Source organism: Podarcis pityusensis (genome assembly GCF_964106645.2).
Source record: "Podarcis pityusensis genome assembly, chromosome: 5".
NCBI classification, from domain to species: Eukaryota; Metazoa; Chordata; class Lepidosauria; order Squamata; family Lacertidae; genus Podarcis; species Podarcis pityusensis.
The window spans coordinates 67,248,679-67,269,019 of NC_138032.1; the positions used below are offsets into that span (position 1 = coordinate 67,248,679).

The 20,341-nt window shown below is 39.9% G+C and overlaps 1 protein-coding gene across 18 annotated transcripts in view; it reads right to left on the minus strand.

The window, feature by feature from the left end:
* PCDH15 (protocadherin related 15) overlaps positions 1–20,341 on the minus strand; it is a 648,544-nt gene that overhangs the window by 116,812 nt on the left and 511,391 nt on the right. For all 18 annotated transcript variants that reach the window (XM_081004527.1, XM_081004539.1, XM_081004528.1 and 15 more), the window contains 2 exons: positions 9,797–10,102; positions 8,115–8,339 (listed from right to left, as the gene is read on the minus strand). In XM_081004527.1, the coding sequence (XP_080860653.1) occupies positions 8,115–8,339; positions 9,797–10,102 (531 nt within the window). The remainder of the gene's footprint in view (positions 1–8,114; positions 8,340–9,796; positions 10,103–20,341) is intronic.

Below are 20,341 nucleotides of genomic sequence, written 5' to 3' on the forward strand. Positions count from 1 at the left end.
TTTAAGAGTCTAAGAAGTTGACACTGACTTTGCAAAAGAGGAAACAAATATAGTAAACAAACAAACACAAGGTCAGTGAAGGACACACTGGGACATGCATTCTAGAGACATGGAGAAAGAATGCGAGGGTACTGAAAACTGGCCAACTTTTTACTGCCGGCTTAGCCTGGTCTCTTGCTTCCTCCATTCATTTTAGTGAGGTCTGCAGGGAAATAGTGCTTGGAGGGGCTGCAAGCAATTAGAAGAGATAACAAAATCACTAGCCAATAATGGCAAATAAGAGGCTCACTGAAAGCTAAAGTTCTGTTATACAAGATGAAGATAAATTAGATTATGATGTACAATTCAACCTGTAAATCAACTAGATTATGAAAACATAGCCCATTTCACCTGTTACGCTCACATTTCTAGTTTGCATTTGTTTTAGAAATGAATGAAAAATTAAAGAAATGAACTGCCATTTGGTTAATCATTTCTAAAGCACATACGGAGAAACATGTGAATGAATAAAACTTGTTTTAACTGCTTTGCACTGAAGGCAGTGTTTTGCATTGATAATACGGGCCAGGATGCTGTGTGCTGTTCACAGAAATGTCACTGTGAGAAGCAGTTGAGAAAGAGCAGTGAAAATAACAAGCCAGGAGATGTCAAAGAAAGATTACTGGGGCATGGGAAATAAAGGGAGGAAAGCAGTGAAAGTATACACAATCACAAAATTTAGGTGTGATTGCATTTAGGCTATGTATGCCATTTCCCTTTCCTCGATCTGTCTGAAATTAGGCTGGATTGAAGTAGTGGGTGGAAACATGCCAATAGGATTACACATAGAGAAGTTACAATCAGGAGATTTGCAGCTGGTTTTTGAATTGAAAGTTACAGGATGGCCTATGAGGAGGCTTTGCCCAAACTGCTTACATTTTGACAGGTCTGATGCCCTGGGATATAGCGAAATGCCTGCAAAGTTCATGCTGTTTGGAAGGAAAACATGGAACCCACAGATAAAAGAAGACTGTGTGGATCTCCTGTTGATATCAGTGGTAAAAGGAATGATTGAGGGAACTGAATGATAAATGAACTAATGCAATTAAGATCTATTTGTAACTAAGATCTATTTTCCGGTTACACATTACTGGAACACATAACTTGTTTTCATTTCTATTTTGTATCAATTAGCAGAACTTGATTTTAGAACAGGCATAGGCAAACTCGGCCCTCCAGATGTTTTGGGACTACAACTCCCATGATCCCTAGCTAATAGGACCAGTGGTCAGGGATGATGGGAATTGTAGTCCCAAACATCTGTAGGTCTGAGTTTGCCTATGTCTGTTCTAGAACGTACTCATATTTTCTTCAGTCAAACCTGCACAGTTTGATAAAACCCAAGAGCTTGATGTAACCCTCTTTTTTTGCTGCCTGCTCCGATTACAAAAACAAGGACATGTGCAGGAAGGCATGGGAATATTAGCTGACCCTCCTTTGTTTAACTGATATTAGAATGATTCCCTCTCCCAAATTACATGTTCCAGAAGTCAGTTTATCTAGCCAGTCAAGTATGTGAATCTCACTTTCATTATATGCATATGCTGTTGCAATACTCTCACAATCCTGGGCCGAACTTAAAACACTTATGAATAAATGTTTAGGTTATAAGGCAGAATGGTTGGCAATCAACTATGATAAAGCCAAAGTATTTATCTTTACAAATGAATATAAGAAATATATATGTGTTTCAGATCACTAAATAATTGAATGGGGAAATCATTTCAAATATTTGGGAGTTATTTCTCAGCCAGCATTGTCCCTGTCAATTCAGATTCAAAACATGACATCTGGTGTATTGAATATTTTAGTGGCAGTACTAAGTTTTTTATTATACAAAAGGAGAACAGCGTATACCTTCAGCTTAAATGATTCAGTTCTCTTGGATGTCCTTAAAAAGACAAGCTTCTCATACAAAATATAGGCACATATATATGTATGAGATAATCGGAATATATACACTTTATTGTATAATGGGCCATGAAAAACGGCAACAAATGTTTCACAAATATTCCTTAAATAAATAAAAGTGTGATCTTGACCCCACACTATAGATGCCTGGAGGGAGTTAGTCTGCAGCAATAGTACTTTTCCAATGGCCTTTCTGTTAGTAGGGAGGAGGAAGCAGAGCCTGGGAAGGAAGGGAGCTATTGCTGTTAGTAGCTGAAAAGATGTGTTTAGTGAAGGGGGCGGGGTCAGCAGTTTTGAATATGTGGGATCCAAAACTCCACAGATCTTCCAAAGGGTCAGTCTTCAGTGTCCTCAGCCATGCCCACCTGGAGCTGGCATTGGAAAAACGAAGAAATGAGTCATTTCTCGGCCCACATTGCCCTGGTCAAGTCAGATTCTAAACATTACTTCTGCTGCATCAAACATTGCTGAATTTTTATTCTAGAAAAGGAGAACAGTGCATACATTCAGCTTCAAAGATTCAGGTCTTGCATACTTTTCTAATGATACAAATTTTCAGGACAAAGTACAGCAAGGGAGTATTTATTTTTCACACAGAAGATAATCAGAATGTAGATACGCCATTGTGTAATGGAGCCATTGTCTCAACACTGGTGTCACTACAACTTACCTGCGCAGAGCTCTGGCGTGTTGGGGTAGGAAGCCAAACCTTGCTGCCTTCCTGCCCTTCCCCATCCCAAAAAAGTGCAGCCAGTGTCTGGAGAGTGTCTCTGCCCTGCAACATGGGCCACTGCTGCTGCTGCTAAGTCATTTCAGTTAACGCCACTTATCATTTTGGTGTCAGTGGAACTGTCTGCAACAATTATTGGTAATACTGAATCTACAGCAGAATCGTATCAGAAATAAAGGAGATTAAGCAGTGAGGAGTTTACAGTGAACCAAAGAACTGATTGCAAAGTGATTCAAGTCAACATGGCAGGATTCACTAATGCAGTGCCAAGTGACCACTGCAATGAGAGCCGAGATTTGCTAGGAGAACTGTAACAATGCTACTTGGTAGGAGAAACTCAGATTTTCTTAAAATGGCGTCATTAGGAAAATGATATATTTTTTAACCTCAGCCCTGTTTTTTGTTGGAGTAACGACTGATGGCCAGATGACCATATAATTCCATTACATATTATCAGTCTGTCTGACTCACTGTCATTCTCCACTCCCTCACAACTGTTTGCAATGGCCTGAGTCCAAACCTATTCCCTTCCCCTGCATACCTGCAGCCTGAGGAACTACTCTCACATCTGTTCAGGTGCAGAAAGGGGTGGGTGTGTCCCCTCCCTCCCTCTATTTTGAAACTTCCAGTAACCCTTTCACTGCCACCACAACACAGTGTCTGCTGGGCTGAACTGAAGCAGCTGCCATGTCATGTCAGACCTTTGGTCCATCTAGCTTTGCATTGACTAGACTGCCCTGGCTCTCCAGGGTTTCAAACAGCAGATTTTCCCAGTCCCATCTAGAGATGCTGAGGACTGAACTTCTGCACGCAGAGTTACGGCCCTTCCCCAAGATTTTCATGCAGTATTTCCAGTCTAAATAGCAGTGGTACATCGGACTGCGTAATAAGTACAATCAGAAAACCTATAGCAAGTTAGTGACTGAGTATTGTGAGGGTGGATGACTTTGCCTTGTCCTTTAAGAAAACTTTTTGGGATTCTCCTCGCAAGTCTTGGCTACTTTTCTTATGACAGTCAAAAATGGCCACTTTCTCTTATTCTCTCTCTTTAAACTAAACAGACCTTAAACTAATTGCAGTAATGTTGTTAACATGGCACAACGGCCTCTTTTTCATATTTAATGTTCTGCAAGCCTAAAGAAGCTAATTATTTAAATTAAGGGATAATGTTCACAATGAAGTATATGAGGCAATAAAAGGCAGGCAGACAATTAAACACCAAAGTGAAGTTCAGGAGTCTGGTATCTGTTCAAGCTTCTTATTACACAAACTGTCCAGTGTGCCAGTCCATTCCTTTTCTCCAAATAAAAACAGAATAAAGAATATATATATATATACACACACACACACACACACACACACACACACATACACATCCATTATAAGCATTCTCCCTTGTGGGAGCAGTCAAAAATGGATACCCCCACCTGTAATCTGAAGTGCACCCTTCCCAAGAGGGTGTACCATGTTATATTTCTGCATCCACCATCCAGCTTTAAGAGAACGATCTGGAAGTTGCCTCATGCACCTCAGCTGGCACAAAGTAGTAGAGGATCTGTGCTCATGGTGAAGCAATCAGATAGTATTTTCCATATCCCTCACAAGTTTAGCAAGCCATGCCTTGACAAATATTGTTTAGGGCCCATGTCACAACTGCCACACCACTACTTTAAGTCAATCTACATGGCTTTTGCCACCATGTGATGAGAAGTTCATGTGTAGTGGATCATCATCCAGACTAGGTAGCTTTTTCTAATCCAGATATGTAGTGACATGGGGAGGGGGGGACAATTCAATTGGTGCATTGAGATGAACTTACATGTGGTTCATCACACGACAACATCTCCACATGGCTTTCAGCTGTTCCGTCATGATATATGCACTAGATTCTAGTTCGAGTTGATGTCAAGACTTTGACTACTGCAAAGATGCCTGAAAATGACTTTTATAGAAACATAGAATTGTAGAGTTGGAAGGAATCCCGAGAGTCATCTAGTTCATCCTCCTGCAATGCAGGAATCTCAAATAAAGCATACATGACAGGTGGCCAGTCAACCTCTGCTTTAAAACCTCCAAGGAAGAAGACTTCCACCTTCTGAGGAAGTCCATCAAACAGTTCTTCCTGATATTTAGTCAGAAACTCCTTTCTTGTAGCTTGATTTCATTGGTTTGGGTCATACCTTCTGGACCAGGAGAAAACAAGCTTGCTCATCTTCCATGTAATAGCCCTTGAGATATTTAAAGATGGTTATCATACCTCCTCTTAGTTTCCTCATATCTAGGCTAAACATATCCAGCTACTTCAACCGTTGCTCACAAGGCTTTGTTTCCATGCCCTTGATCATCCTGGTTGCCCTTCTCTGAACGCCTTCCAGATTGTCAATATGCAAATTCATATATGCACAAGGTTGTGAGCATTCTGACATACTTTCCCCCTTGCTGCTTATCCCATAGGACATGTGGCAGTGAGACTTGTTTTTTCCATGTTCATTTGTACAATGTTACAAAGTAAAAATCAGACAAGAGTGGTCTTGAATGTACACAAATGTCAGAACAATAATTTCTAAAGAAAGCTACATAATAACTTTTCCCAACAACCACATCCTGTTGTCTTAGTACAACTACAAAGACAAATTATGACCGCAAACACTAAATACAACTGCTAATAGCAAGCAATATATTACTTTTAATAGCAAGCAATGTTTTAGTTTAATAGCAAGCAATATTTTACTTTAATCTTTTTTGGGGAAACGTTTTTATCTACAGTGTCTCTAAGGTGCTAACAACCAATGTTTTCATTTGATAAAAAACATTGGCTTTGTTTGCATGCACAAGCCTTGCCCCACTAGCAATATCTCATTCCTCCTCGTGCAGCACAACTGTAGACTACTTGGTTAACTAAGCATAGTTTTCTGTTACTATGTAACCAGAATACTATGTTTACAAGGTACTGTAGCTTGTATTCCTGGTTTGCCCCGGACCTGATATCTATAGTTTCTTTGTTCAGATATTACAGGAAACCATGGTTATTTAACCCAGGAAGTTTTCAATCATGGCATGCCAAGAAGGGGTGGCATGAAGGCAGAACTTGCTTGCACAAAGCTAGTGCATGTCTTGGCTTAATAAGCTGAGATATGTACGTCCAAACTGGGTGAATTGTTAAGGACTTGTTTTAAGACAATTCATTCACTTACTGGTCCTGAGAGACAGGTCTTTGCACACACCAATATGTACATTAATAGAGATCGCATGAAAATATGTGAGAGCAATAGTATGCATTCAAATGATGCTCAAAATCAATTTTTTTAAAGAGAGAGAATTAAAAAACCCACAAATGAAAATACAAACTGTCTCAGCTCAGATACTAGAGAGGCTGTGGTTTTTTTGCACTGTATATAACTATGTCAGAGTATAACCAGAGAAATAAATAGGCATGCCACGTTGATTTCAATGAGTCTACTCTGAGTTGGATACCTAATAGGATATAATTCATTAATAGCAACATAACCCCAACCAACAGCAACAGTGTCTCATGTACAACAGAAGATATAGGGGGAAAAGCTCACTGCACAGAAGACCATTAAATGGCCCAAAATGAAGATGGGAAAGGAGGTAAAGTATGATCAGTGAACAGAACATACGGGAAAGGAAGAGTAATCTGTGCTAAATGATGCACAGGATAAACTGTGCTAAATGATGAAAAATAAGAAGCATAAAAATAAGGTGTGTGTCTTGTTCAAACAAGCCCTGCCTCTAATACCCTGGCTCTACTTCAGATCTGTATGTTCACCACCAAGGCCCATTGAATGTGGTCAGAATCCTCCCTGAATTCAGGAATCCTATACAATCAGCATTCCCAACTGAAGGGGCAATTCTAACTGTGTTCAGCTGATGGCAGTTAGATTCTTGCCACAGAGGTTTCTGCTCACTGTACAAAAAAGAACAGATAGTGATATCGGGGGGCAGGCCATACACCGTTTGAGCCCTTACACTTTCTTTTGAATGTCTGAAAACGGTGTGTGTGTGTGGGGGGGGGAGAGAGAGAGAGAGAGAGAGAGAGAGAGAGAGAGAGAGAGGTATGTCTGGTACTATTCACATGTGGAACAGTTTAATGTTCCCATTGTACAGAGTATGTAAAATACTCTGGCATCGGACTAGGTTAATATTCTGGCTGAGATAATATTCACTCTTCTGTGGTTACTTCAGGCATTTACCACTATTTAGTTGAAACATTCCATAGCAAGAAGATTGACAAACTGAACCCAGCTACCAATAGTTTAAATTAAAACCACTGAACAAATGAAAAAGAAATAAGTCAAGCTTGTACAGTGGTACCTCGGGTTACAGACGCTTCAGGTTACAGACTCCGCTAACCCAGAAATAGTACCTCGGGTTAAGAACTTTGCTTCAGGATAAGAACAGAAATTGTGCTCTGGTGGCGCGGCAGCAGCGGGAGGCCCCATCAGCTAAAGTGGTGCTTCAGGTTAAGAACAGTTTCAGGTTAAGAACGGACCTCCAGAATGAATTAAGTTCTTAACCCGAGGTACCACTGTATCTTCTGCAGAGATGAAAGATGCTAAAACACTGCCCCTTTCAGATAAACACATCTTCACTGCCCTGCTGCAGGCCATCCAGTAAGCACCTCTGCAGTTGCCCCATGTGTGCCACTACTGGGTCATTCCCCATTCCAAGAAAACGTGGAATGGGCCACCAATGTGCATTTAGCAACGAACAGCAGCCAATCACAATCCCTTGAAGAGCATACATTTCAAGCATGTGTTTGGGTCATGTTCACAATTTACATTGCTACCATTACACTTAAAATGTATTGATTGTACACTTAATAATTTAATGTCTTTAAAAAGCAGGAAGAATAAAGTAACAAGATCCCGCACTAAATTATGAACAAAGAAATATTTATAATGAAAAAGCAGCTTTCACACGGCCATTTCTTTTGGAAAGCTGGAGTTTGTGACAGCAGAAATTGAAATTCTAATGCGGCATGTACAAGCAGTTGATCCATAAGCGAGGCTCATAAAACTATGGGTTTATGCGAACTTAAACTGAAATATAGATGTTGCTACTTTGGCAAACAATTCTGTTGAGTGTTTATTTCAATCTTTGGGGGAATTTAAAGGATTCACCAATCTAATTTTGTAACTCACAAATCTAGGAGCCAACGCATAACTCTGTAATTATGTACATTTGCAAAGCAATTATATTTGTTAGTACTGTACATTTTAAATGTGAACAAGTTCCTGCTATAACGTCTGCAGATATATGCAAATGAAAGAGAATGAACGTTATAAAACTGCAGGGAAAAGAAGAGGTTTTCTCTTGGGTGCCTCTGCTTCTGCAAAAATACATTTGGGTCTCTGTTTAATGGTACCATACAGCCAATTAAGTTAGAAGATAGGAATTTTTTAACTCTTACCCTTATTCTCACAGTGACAGTAGCAAGGCCTGGAGGCATTGTTCCCCCAATATCGAAGGCTTCCACTAAAAAAGTGAATGCCGCATCTGGGTCAGGAAATGACTCAAAATCCAAGGACTTTATAAGTGACAGGTCCCCGTTAAATCTGTTCAATGAGAAATACTGCAACGCTTCCCGGGTTCGTATTCCATAGGTAATATTGGCTCCAAGGTCAATATCCTTAGCCTAGAAGACATAAAGAACATTATTTTGGCTTCCAGCAAAGGCAGTATACACAGATTTCATTTCACCACCACTTTGGAGGCCAAAAATTATTATTGCTTAATTTAATCTGAGTAATTACATTTTCCCCAATTGTTTTTTCCTAAAATATATATATATATAATCCGTTAACACAATATATTGGATCCAATAAATCCTAACACAGGCACTTCTGTCCTTCTGAACTCCAGACTGTAGGCACAATACCTCCATGAAAACACAGCCCCACAGAGACAGACATAGAGACAGAAGGAGCTCTTTTCTTTACCCCACACACCTTGATGTGCATTGTCCTTTACCTGGAATAGGAGGCTGATATGCCTACATATACATGTATAGTGCTTTCTTCCCTCCCCAGGATCCTGACAATTAAATTACTCCTATGCCACTGAACCATATTGCAATTGTTCACTGTGCAGCTATATAGGAGGGGGTCAGCTATTTTGCCCTGTGTTTATAAGGCCACTGTATTCCCCCTCCTTTCAGTTTTGTGACTTGGTATGAAAAATGGGATAGGAGGTAGGAGGAAGCATCTTGCACTGGATTACAGGCAACCTGTTTGTACTGCAAGAGCCTGATGATGCATATAGATCTCTACTGGCTGCAATAGCTTCCTCATCCATTTCATGACCACATGTGAATTTCTTTGCACACCAAGATCTTCTTTCTCCTTTGGACAAATGGGTTTGTGCACATCTTGAACAAATCCAAAAGTACCTTCAGACCCCCCAATTATAATGCATATGCTTTCTCTTGCTGGTATAAAAGTTTTGCTTTACAATCATGAAAATAGTAAGGAAGCTAAAAGAAGTTGCTGAATTTCAAGAAGTCTTTAAGGTGCAATCAGGGGTAGGGAACCTCCAGCTGTTTCTGGATTGCGTCATTCTAACAATTAGACATACTATTGGGGGCTGTGGGTAAGTTGAAATTCAACAGCGTTTGGAGGGCCACAGGTTCCCTTTTCCTGTAATACAGTAATAATTTACTGTATCTGTACCATAAGAAAGGAGTTAGATTTTATTAAGAAGACTTTATTAAATTCAAAGAGATGCTGAGATTAATAAGGAGTCATAATTCAGGAATTCAATTTTTTAAAGTACCATTTTGGGGTGGGGAAGAAGATCTAATGGTGCCTCAAGATATTTTAGTATTAATCTAATTTCAAATATTGATGATCTTTCTTTTAATTAATTTATTATGAAGACTGCCAGTGTTATAGACTGCCTTTTGTAGGTTAAAAACTTAATATAAATCCCAGAAATAAATGATTAGAAGTTTTATTTTTTGTTCCCTACTCTCTCAACTAATTTTAATTTTTTTCTTTTAAGAGATAGCCAACTAGGTGGACTGGTTTTGATGCAATACGATTAAGATATATTCTTCTTCACAGAGAATATTCAGGGAACTCATGGCTCTCTTACCTCTAAACGTAGAAAGACGGAGCCCGGGGGCAGGTTTTCAGGAATAGTCACTGTATAGGAGGCATTTGTGAATACAGGGCTGTTGTCATCAATATCCAGAACTTTGATTCCCAGAGTTAATGTTGTACGGCGGGCATCCACAGCTCCATCCGTTGCTTCAACAATGAGTTCATAATAGTCCCTGTTTTCTCTATTTAGCTTCACTGAAGTGTAAATACTGCCATTGGATGTTATGCGGAAAAGATTGTTGAAGTTTGCCAAACTGTAACGGACTTGGCCATTTACTCCAGCATCTGGGTCAGTAGCCTAAAAGATAAGGGAGGGGAAGAAACATGAAATCAGGAGTTTGTAGCACAAACAGACCCTTTTCAGGTTAATGGAAGGAATTCAGATTCTTTGATATCAGATTCATAGCCCCACAACCTTAAGAAAGTATGGGCATCCAGGGCCACTAATCCAAACCTCCTTGACATAAATCCAGCTTCCAAAAAGCAAGGTCCCTGAAGGTCATAGGAAGGTGTGAAAATAAGCCTACATAGCTGCCTGGGGTTGCTCTAAAACTGGATGCAGGAATGCTAAATTCAAGCAGGGACCAGAGGAGGTTAGGAAGTCCACACCTGCAACAAATAGTTAAGCAGTAAGGATAAATAAACAGTAGCCGGTACAATACTCCATACAGACGCATTTCCTAAAGTCTACACTTTTTCCTGAATCTCTTGAATTATATCTATAATGAAAAGAAAGAAACTCTGCTTGCTTCCACTTTCTGCTGGGTGTTACTAGTTGCCAGGGTGAATGAAATCCTCGACTCTGTTCCTTTGGTCACTTGCTGCCAGTCCTACTTGGACCCACAGCCAGCCCTGCTCCATTACTCCATTAGAACCATAGAAGAGGAACAGAACTCAGAATATCAGCAGATGTGACACCATACCTCCTCTTCTCTTTACCTTAAATAAATCAGGGCATAAGTAACTTGGTTGCATAAGAGAAGGGAATGCCTGCTTGAGTAAGGCATTTTCATTTGTTCACATTTCTAAGAGCCTGCAGAAAGCACCCCACAAGTTGTTACATAACATAAAAGTCCCTGGTTATCAGCACTACTGTCAGGAAGTTTCCAAAGACATTTAATATCCTGCCATGGTGCTCAGTGGGAGGCATAATAATGAAACCATTTATCTTCATGGAAATCAATTAAAAGTTAATTAAAATGGTTAATAAAAATCACACACTTGTTTCTCTTTTGTACTACATCAACACAATAAACATTGGTGGTTTCAGCTTTATTTGTGTCTCAGGTTAACACATCCTTGCAAACAACACCATATCAAAGGTGCCTATGTGGTGCCTACTGTGGCTTCTGCAATATAAGTGTTAATGTTTAGAGAGTTGAAAGAAGCTGCTTTCACTGGGATGGGGGGCTCAAGTACAATAGTAGCATATGCTGCACAGGTTACATTTTTGCCTGATAGGCTGCTGCTAGAAGAATAGGATCTGTGCCCGAAGATTACCATTTTAGACACACATTCAGCAGGTGCAACATTTACTACTAGACTATCTGCATCTCCATCCAGCATGTATTAGATTTCTCCCCATCTTAAGAGTAACCTGTCATCAGGGTCAAAAAATAACAATCCTAGTAGGTATTTGGATAAGGTAGCAACACATATAAGCAGGGTCTTGTCATAAAAGTGTATATAATATGGCAGATCTTTGTTATTCTCATTTCACAAATGGGGAAATGTGTTCTCTTGGCTTCAAAACACCACGTGCTGTTGCCATTTCTGAAGCGGGAGACAGGGAAGTAGGGGGGAAGGCCATTTGGCTCAGTGCAGTCACAGGGCCAGAGAGAATTTCATGATCTCAGCACTGTGGCTGCCTATGTCAAGCTCCCTTCCTTGCACCTCTCCCTCTTGATAACCAGCAGCAAGGTGTGGTGTTGGGATGCTGGGAGAGCAACACAGTTCCAACCACGCAGCCCTGCCAGCTGCTACTGGGTAAATATGTTTGTGATACACAGTTCGATTGGAAATCTAGGCCAGGCCTCCCAAGACTGGCTGCACTGGAGTTTTGCAATAAAAGTTGCTAACGGTAGCTAGTCATAGAGAGTACAAATTAAAAACATTTTTTAAAAACCTTGTTGCAAAACATTTTTTTTCTTTTTTTAAGACAGAATGCATTGTGGGGATTTTAGCTGAGGGAGTAGTGACAGAACACTATATCTTCAAAGCCTTAATCCAAGGAGCCAATGTGTGCGCTCAGATGGTTTTGCTTTAAACAAGGGCCACATGAAAGCAATTAAACAGCTGCTAACTGGATTACAACCAACACCCATTAAGACAATAGTAAATTAAAAAAGATTTATCGCTGTCTGGAATTCAACAGTCAAGTTAAGTTGTATAAACATGTAGCTCTTAATTTATCAGGGGAGCAGAAAGCGGAAATGCCCCCAAGTAACAAGAGAATTTTTATTTGTTAAAAGAACACCACCACACACGAAAAGTATTATTATTATTGCCGTTTTCTTCATTTGAAAAGTTCAGAGCAATTTTTGCTCCAATAAGCCTTCGTGAAAAGCCTATAAAAGTAAATGAAGGTTTTGAAAAAGTATATGACCCTATTACTACACTACATATACCGAATTATCTGAAAGAAAGGAAATCAAGACTCATGTTCAAGGGACGAGATAACAATTTGGGAACATAAGAGTTGGGAAATGCCATAGTGGTAGAGCATCTGTTTTACCTGCTCCCAGGTGCAATCCTTGGCATCTCTAGGTAGGACTGGGAGAGGCCCGTCTGAAACCGTGGAGTGCCGCCATCAGTCAGTATAGACAATACTGAACTAAATGGACTAATTGACTGACTTCAGATAAGTCTGTTTCCTATATTCCCAGTTGCCTTGCTGGACCCATCAAGTCTAGCTCACTGTTTGCCTTGCTGGAAGAGAAGAGAAGGTACAGCAACTTGAGGCCTACCTATCCACACTTGGCGCTATTGGGCAAGATGAGGAAATTCTTGGTAGACCAGAGTGGGCTGTCCTGGAACAGAACGCAGGTGGGGTGCCCTTAGGGGGAAGGGAGATTGCCAGTGCAGGAGATGAATTCCCGAAAGAATGTGACATAAAAAAGCATGCCGCTGTAAAATCGATTCCATGCCATTACCTTGGACACTGATTCTTGGCCAGAGAAGAAACAGTAGTTTCAGGCCTCAGAACACACTGGGGTGGCAAGAGAAGGAAAAGATACCATGCACAGAACAATTCCTGCCACTACCAAGAAAAGGAAGAGACATCTAGTGTGGAATGTGACTCCCTTCGGAGAGGGATGGAGGCAGCTGTGTGTGGAAGGATAACTTAGGGTTTAAGTTGTCTCTATATTAATGCACAGTGTATGTGCATTAAGCAAGAAGAATTTGAGTTCTTAATACAGGAAGACAAATATGACCTGTCCTAACAGACATTACTGAAACCTGGTGGAATGAGACTTATGAATGGAATGTAGAAATTGAAGGGTATAAACTATTCAAAAGGAGTAGATTAAACAAGAAGGGAGGAGTTGCAGCATTATATGTAGAAGATGAGAAGAGATCCATGACATTAAGCATGAAAGACAGATTGAGATCATACACCATCAATGCAGCCAGATTTCGCAGGCCACTGTCCATAATGGCTACAGATCAGTATCATTAAATTAATATCTATTCACAGAATTCTCACATAAGAGAACAGATAAATGCTGCTAATATTTGTCTACACCTATCTGGAGGCGGGCTTGTTTATATTCAATGCTGAATCAATACATTGTCTGTTTAGAATGAAACTCTGCATAAATATGAATTAGGGTTCTTCCCCCCTTTTTTTCTAGAAGCAAAAACTTAAATTTATTCTCTGCCAACAGCTGCATCTTGTCAATGACTGTAACAAAGGAAGAGGGTGATGATATGCGCTGTTGGGGCTGTACTTTCATTATACACACTCAGAATTGTAACAAGCCAGTTCTTTTGAAGTTTTCTACAGTATTTGCTACTGCCTGATCTATTTGACTACCATTCTTTGTAATGTACATAATGTAATACCTTGGATTCAGAGGCAAGGCATGTGGAATTTTCACAGCATGAAAAACTAACTGCAGCAAAGCACAAAAATTTAAAATAAAATGACCTTACACTAAGCAGATACTAAGCAAACAGAGATACCTAGAGAGATGCAGCAGTATGATTCTGAAAATTTACTGAAGTTCTCCTTTCTTAAAGCTCTGGAATTTAACATTTGGAGCAAAAATGTGCCAGGAAGTTTGAATGCAGAAAAAAAAAATCAGGTTTATTAGTTTAAAGCATTTGTGGAATGCTCTCCTTGGTGAGGCTCACCTGGCTCCTTTATTACATATCTTTAGATGCCAGGCAAAAAAATCCCTTTCTCCCACACCTTTGACTAATTTAACGATCTATGGACTTTTAAACTGTGGGTGGGTGCATGGGGTATATAGTTTTTATTTTTTGTTATGGTATATTTTTGTGTTTTTATCTTGTCGTAATCCTTGGATGAAGGGCGGGATAGAAATTTAATAAATACCAATAATATATAATTAGAATTATAGATTGAAGTTTGCTATCTCTATACAGTCGTACCTTGGATCCTGAACACCTTGGTACTCAGACGTTTTGGCTCCCAAACGCCGCAAACCCGGAAGTGAGTGCTCCGGTTTGTGAATGTTCTTCTGAAACTGAACGTTTGATGGGGCTTCTGTGGCTTCCGATTGGCTGCAGGAGCTTCCTACAGCCAATCAGAAGCTGCATTTTGGTTTCTAAATGTTTTCTAAATGTTTTGAATGGACTTCTGGAATGGATTCAGTTTGACTTCTAAGGTACAACTGTATACTTGTAAACCAGACATGTGTGTGACCACATATTTTAACAGGAACCTGAATTTGTGCCAACTAGTCATTTCCATGATGCTGATAACGAAATACTAATATTAAATTGCCACTGTCCTACAATCTGCACCTTCTCCATTATCCTAATTGGAATAACTGACTCCATTCTAAACATATCTGTTTTGCCCTAAAGACTAATGGAATGACATTTAGTTCTTCCACAAAGTTTAAAATATAGAACTGAAACCTATTCACAGGAATTACAAGAATAACACTTGCATTCCTTTACAGGGGAATTATATGCAGGCCTCAATTAAACCAAGAAGCCCAGTCCAGAGAACTGCAGGTGCAGAAAGCTACACATCCACTGCTGCACTTATCTTTTTGAAATGTCGCTCATGTAGCAAGGACCAGGCAATTTTCATCATGCTAACATAAATCACCCACAAAATTCTGATGAGGCATGGTGCTGTAAAAATTACTGGATCCAGAGTAACGGGCAACTGCAAACTAGTGCGTTGTACAGAAATCATGTTCTCTAACATGCCGGTGATGTTTCCTTAAACTGGACTTTCCTTGAAGAAATCCCTGTGTCAACAGGAGAACTCAATGAATCAGGCACTTATCCAGTTTTCTGTTTAATTAGCTTTTCTTTTAAAGCCATTTGATCAAAGCTGCAGATTTTAAAATAGTGATGTGGAATTAAATATTCAATGAAACCTTTCAACTAGTGGAAAAAACACACATCTGAATGGGAAGATCATAATTTAATTATTATTTATTAGATTTATATCCCACCATTCCTCTAAGGCGTACATGGTTCTCCTCCTCCTCATTTTATCCCTTACAACAACCCTGTGTGATAGGCTAGGCTGAGAGTGAGTGACTGGCTCAAGGTCACCCAGTGAGCTTTTTGGCCAAACGGGGATTTGAACTTTGATCTCCGAGGTCCTAGTCCAAAACTCTAACCCCTATGTCACAGAATGCAGCATAACTAAGCTCAGCAAAGTGAGAATTATCTTAGAAATAAGGGTTTTTTTGGGGGGGTGGAGGGAAACTTAGATCTTCCACTACAGAAACATTTTTCCTCCATCACCAAAGGGAAATTGGCACTCAGAAAAATATGCACTTCCCAGCAAAGCACTCACATAAATTAGTTTTGAAAAGATATCACAGGTGGTTATTTTAAGGTGTAGCTTGATAAACTAAACCACCTAAAATAACATAAGAACCCTCCAAAATCCATGTAAAGGTGTATATTCCAATTCTTAGAACCTTCACATTAACGTACCTAAGCATAAGAGTATAAGAACTTTATTGTGCTTTTAAGTCCCAATAGTTTCACTGGGATTTAAATGCATTTTAACTTGGTATTGCGTCCTTTGTCTACATGACACCTACAGTACCTCTTTCTGGAGTGCCTTTCTGAAAACCCCCTGCTAGGGAAGGATTAGGAATGTTACACACATACCAAAAGGGAGCACTTAGCTCTTAGCCATTTCTATTTATTTCCCAAAGATTAAACTTGCCAATGGATTCTTAATTGAGAAAGAGATTCAGTGCAAAGGGATGTAGGCATTTTTACATTTCACATGTCAGAGCAGAATATGTAACATGCCGTGCCCCATTGTGTGAAGTAGCTTCTTAAAAATGGAAAATATTTCAAACTTTGTAATTATGAATAATTCAGGAAGTTAATTCCGACATAATCTATTCTCCTCTCTTCCCCCTTCAAGGACTCCCACTGTGACATTAAGAAAAATAACCAAGGAACGGGATGATCCCTGCCTAGGAAGTAATAGTTCAATTTCATAGAACATTAGGGAATATGCTGTAATTTTCTTATAAATTCAGTTTATTTGGTCAACATTTCAAAGCCAGAGAGTGTACTCTGTACTCTACACTGCTATTTTATTCCCCCCCTTTTGCACAATATCCCCCCCCCCACTAATCCCTCTGTGAGTTTGATGCCCAGTTCAGAAATTAAGGCTTCTCTCTCCAAAGGTAGTCAAATAGTATTATTGAATTAAAGCATAAATAGAAAGGTCACCTGCAGGTTACAATTATATATTTATTATCCAGCCCTTATGTTGTGATAAACTGTTGCAGGATAATAAAAGAACCAAAGAACTTAGGAAGCGGTATGTGGAAGGAGAGTGTAAGCAGACAAGTCTGGTAGATTTCCCAAGGTTACTGTATGGAAAGTGGTTGGGAATTCTCAGCCAATGGGCTGAATGTTGGCCACAGCATCTCCCCACTTTGTCCCACCCACTCCACACAGCAAACAGGATTGATTAAAAATAAAATTGAAGCAGCTTACACTGGTGCCAGTGGAAGTTTCTAAAGCATAATTGCCACAGTGGTTAGCCATCCACAACACACACATTCCAAATTTTCCCAGGCAGCAATTAAGCTGGTGAGGGGAGCCTTCAATTGGCTGTAACTGGAAGCTCCCATTAACCATGGGGTGTCATTTTCCTGGAAGGGATCACAGCTGAAAAGAGAAGGGTTGAGTCTCTCATGCACTGCAGGTGTCACCACCAAAAATCACTCCCCATGCAGTACTTAGTCTTGGGGAAAGAAAAGCTCCTACCAGCCTTAATGGTGCACTGTTTTTAAGCCTAATTGCCACAATGGGGGGGGGGGGGGAGAGGATCTTTGTGGATTGCAGCTGGAAACAAAAGAGTGTCTATGAACAAAAGAGATCTCCATGAAGATCATACCCATATCTAGCAATTAGACTTGAAAACAGAGAATGTATGAAAAGGTGTGTGTATATGCATGTGTGAGAGAAGTGCACAGTCCTATCTACTTTGTGTTAGTCCCATCATTGCTGGCATGTGGTCTCCAGAAGGTGAGCCACAAGGGGATCTGGCATTTGGGCAAAGGTTCTCCCCTCCCAATACAGAATAAAGAATGGAGGAGGACTCTAGTCATTTCTCTCACATCACAATAGGATAGAATCGTGAACTGGAAGAAGATAGAGGAGTCTTGTCAATTTCCAGTCATTCTAATTTTTAGACATTATGAGCCACAGATTTTCTTGTATTATTCTGTTTTCTTTCTGTTCTTGCCTATACAGTGGTACCTCGGGTTAAGTACTTAATTCGTTCTGGAGGTCCGTACTTAACCTGAAACTGTTCTTAACCTGAAGCACCACTTTAGCTAATGGGGCATCCTGCTGCTGCCGTGCTGCCGGAGCACGATTTCTGTTCTCATCCTGAAGCAAAGTTCTTAACCTGAAGCACTATTTCTGGGTTAGCAGAGTCTGTAACCTGAAGCGTATGTATCCTGAAGCGTATGTAACCCAAGGTAACACTGTACTGATGTAGACACAGTCACAATCAGAAACAAAAAGGAACCTTGTGTAAATATTGGAGTTCTTTGACTCAAAGGAGGATGGTGGACTAGTAGCATTAGTTTTAGATTATTTAAGCTGAAGATGAAATGCTACCCAGTGGGATATGGCCAAAGAAGACAGACAAGAGCCACACAATGTTAGCATAAAATAGATCATGCATATTCAAAGAATAAATAATAGGACCAAGAAGAAGGAGATGAAGCATCAGCCTAGACCAGCCATTGCCACATTACCTCATCTCTGTGATGATGGGAATGGTCCAGAGCTGAGATGGGAAACCACCACTGGGAAGTAAGGAAGCCCAGTATTGCGGCCCCTTCCTTTGGGCAAGGTGTTTTCTGGGGAAGCAGCTCTGGTTTTGGCACAGGGGTATCAGGTCCCACACAAATGCCCACCACAGAATCCTCCCCTCCTGTCTTCAGAGAAGGTTTCATCAAGACTGAGAGCAGAGTCTTGTGGGTCACGCCTAGTCACTGCTGTTACTGAATGGACTTAGGACAAATTGTTAACGTGATTGAGAATAAAGAGCTCTGTCAACTGGAACTGGAACTGAAATAATAGTATTTCTTATTTCCAGTCCTAAGAATCTTAAATTCAACATAGTTTTGAAATGTACTTGGCCTCTCCAGCATCACTATGTCCCCTTTCCCACCAGCAATATAAATGGTTGCTTAGAACCCAGGGAATTGTGTGATCCACACTCATGTTTCTTAAAAATGGATTAGTTGTAAATATTAAAATATGATCTCGCAAGACATCTCGGATATAATTTTTGATCAAAATATTTTAATGTTCTACAGAAGATAAGTCAATAGCTATAAGAAAAGTGGTTTGATATGGTTGAACTTCACTGTCAGTTTCATGCATTTGAACTCTCAAATCTTTCTGCTTCACAGTGGCCTTCTAAAAAGAAGAAAAGGAATTGCATTCAAAAATTGACTTTGGGGGATCCCAATGATAAAATTAAAAGAACAGTGGGGAATCTGGTACAACTCCAATTTCCACAGTCAAGTAAGTACTGTGTGGAGTTTAAAGGATATGAAATGCATCCACAACACTTTGAGACTTGTCCTTTTTAGTTTTTCTTCTTTTAATCTTCTGTGCATTCCCCCATTCCCAGCAGGGGTTTTTCCTATGCCACCACCTACAAGGATACCAGCTGTGAGCTCTTTTACTTCATAGGATATTAACACTTTCTATTGGCTCTGAATATGCAATGAGGTTTATTGATGTAGCTTGGAGTTTCCAAGGAACTATGCAGTCGGAAATTCTCTTGTTTCGGTTTCAGCAGCATGTTCAAAAGAAAACTCAAGCAAGGATATCTACATTCAGGTGGGAGAGATATGTTTAATACTCTGCTAACAATAGTTCCATTCCAGTTTTCTGAGTTGTCTCGTGTTTCTTCAGACTGATTTGTGGTGTGCTGTTGTTGTTGTTTTAAACTGTCAGGTGTGCACTGGCAAGGCTCTGCTGAGGCTCCTGAACAAAAGACTACTGTGCCTTTAATTAAAAGCTTCCTCCTTGCTGTTCCCTTTATTGTTTCCTGTTCAGCATGAGTAGCAGATAAATGATGTATTTCCATTTAACTGCTCAGTTCATTTGAACAATTAGTGGGGAATTAATAATTTATGCCCCCAGTCATGCTGGTTTTAATTACTGCATTCTTTTTGTTCCTTTTTCTTAATTTTCTTTAATAGAACCAGTCATTAAAGTCTCGTGCCCTGCAGAGAACTGAATACTAATTAAAGGGTAATTCATCACTAACCTACCTTCAAGTGTCCTATTTGCACAGAACCTGTGGGTGTAAATACAAACATGCATAGTCTTCTGTATGGACAGATCCCTTCATGGAAGAGACACATCTTGCACTGGGGAGCTTATGCATATTCAGCTGTCTGCAACAGAACACTTGGACATGTGGAGGTTGGGGTGGGTGGGGCCAGTGGGTATGACCCCAATTCTCAGTAAGACTATAGACTTCAGTTCCTTTTGACAATGTTAAAGCTTTTCATGCTACATGAGTTACAAATCATGATGTCTACTCCTTGCTTGTTAGATCTACAAAGCAACTGAAGCAGTCAAGCTCAAATTGCAACCAACATTTTCAAATTAAGGCCGTTTTTTATTTGCATTATTATTTATCTTTTCTTTGTGGACAGCTAAGTGTATGGCTCAATTAAACTGGCTGGGAAACAAACTACTCTAAAGCTTCTTCAAAGAAAGAAAGAGAAAAGAAGAGAAAAGAGAAGAGAAGAGAAGAGAAGAGAAGAGAAGAGAAGAGAAGAGAAGAGAGAAGAGTTAAGTTTTGCCAACA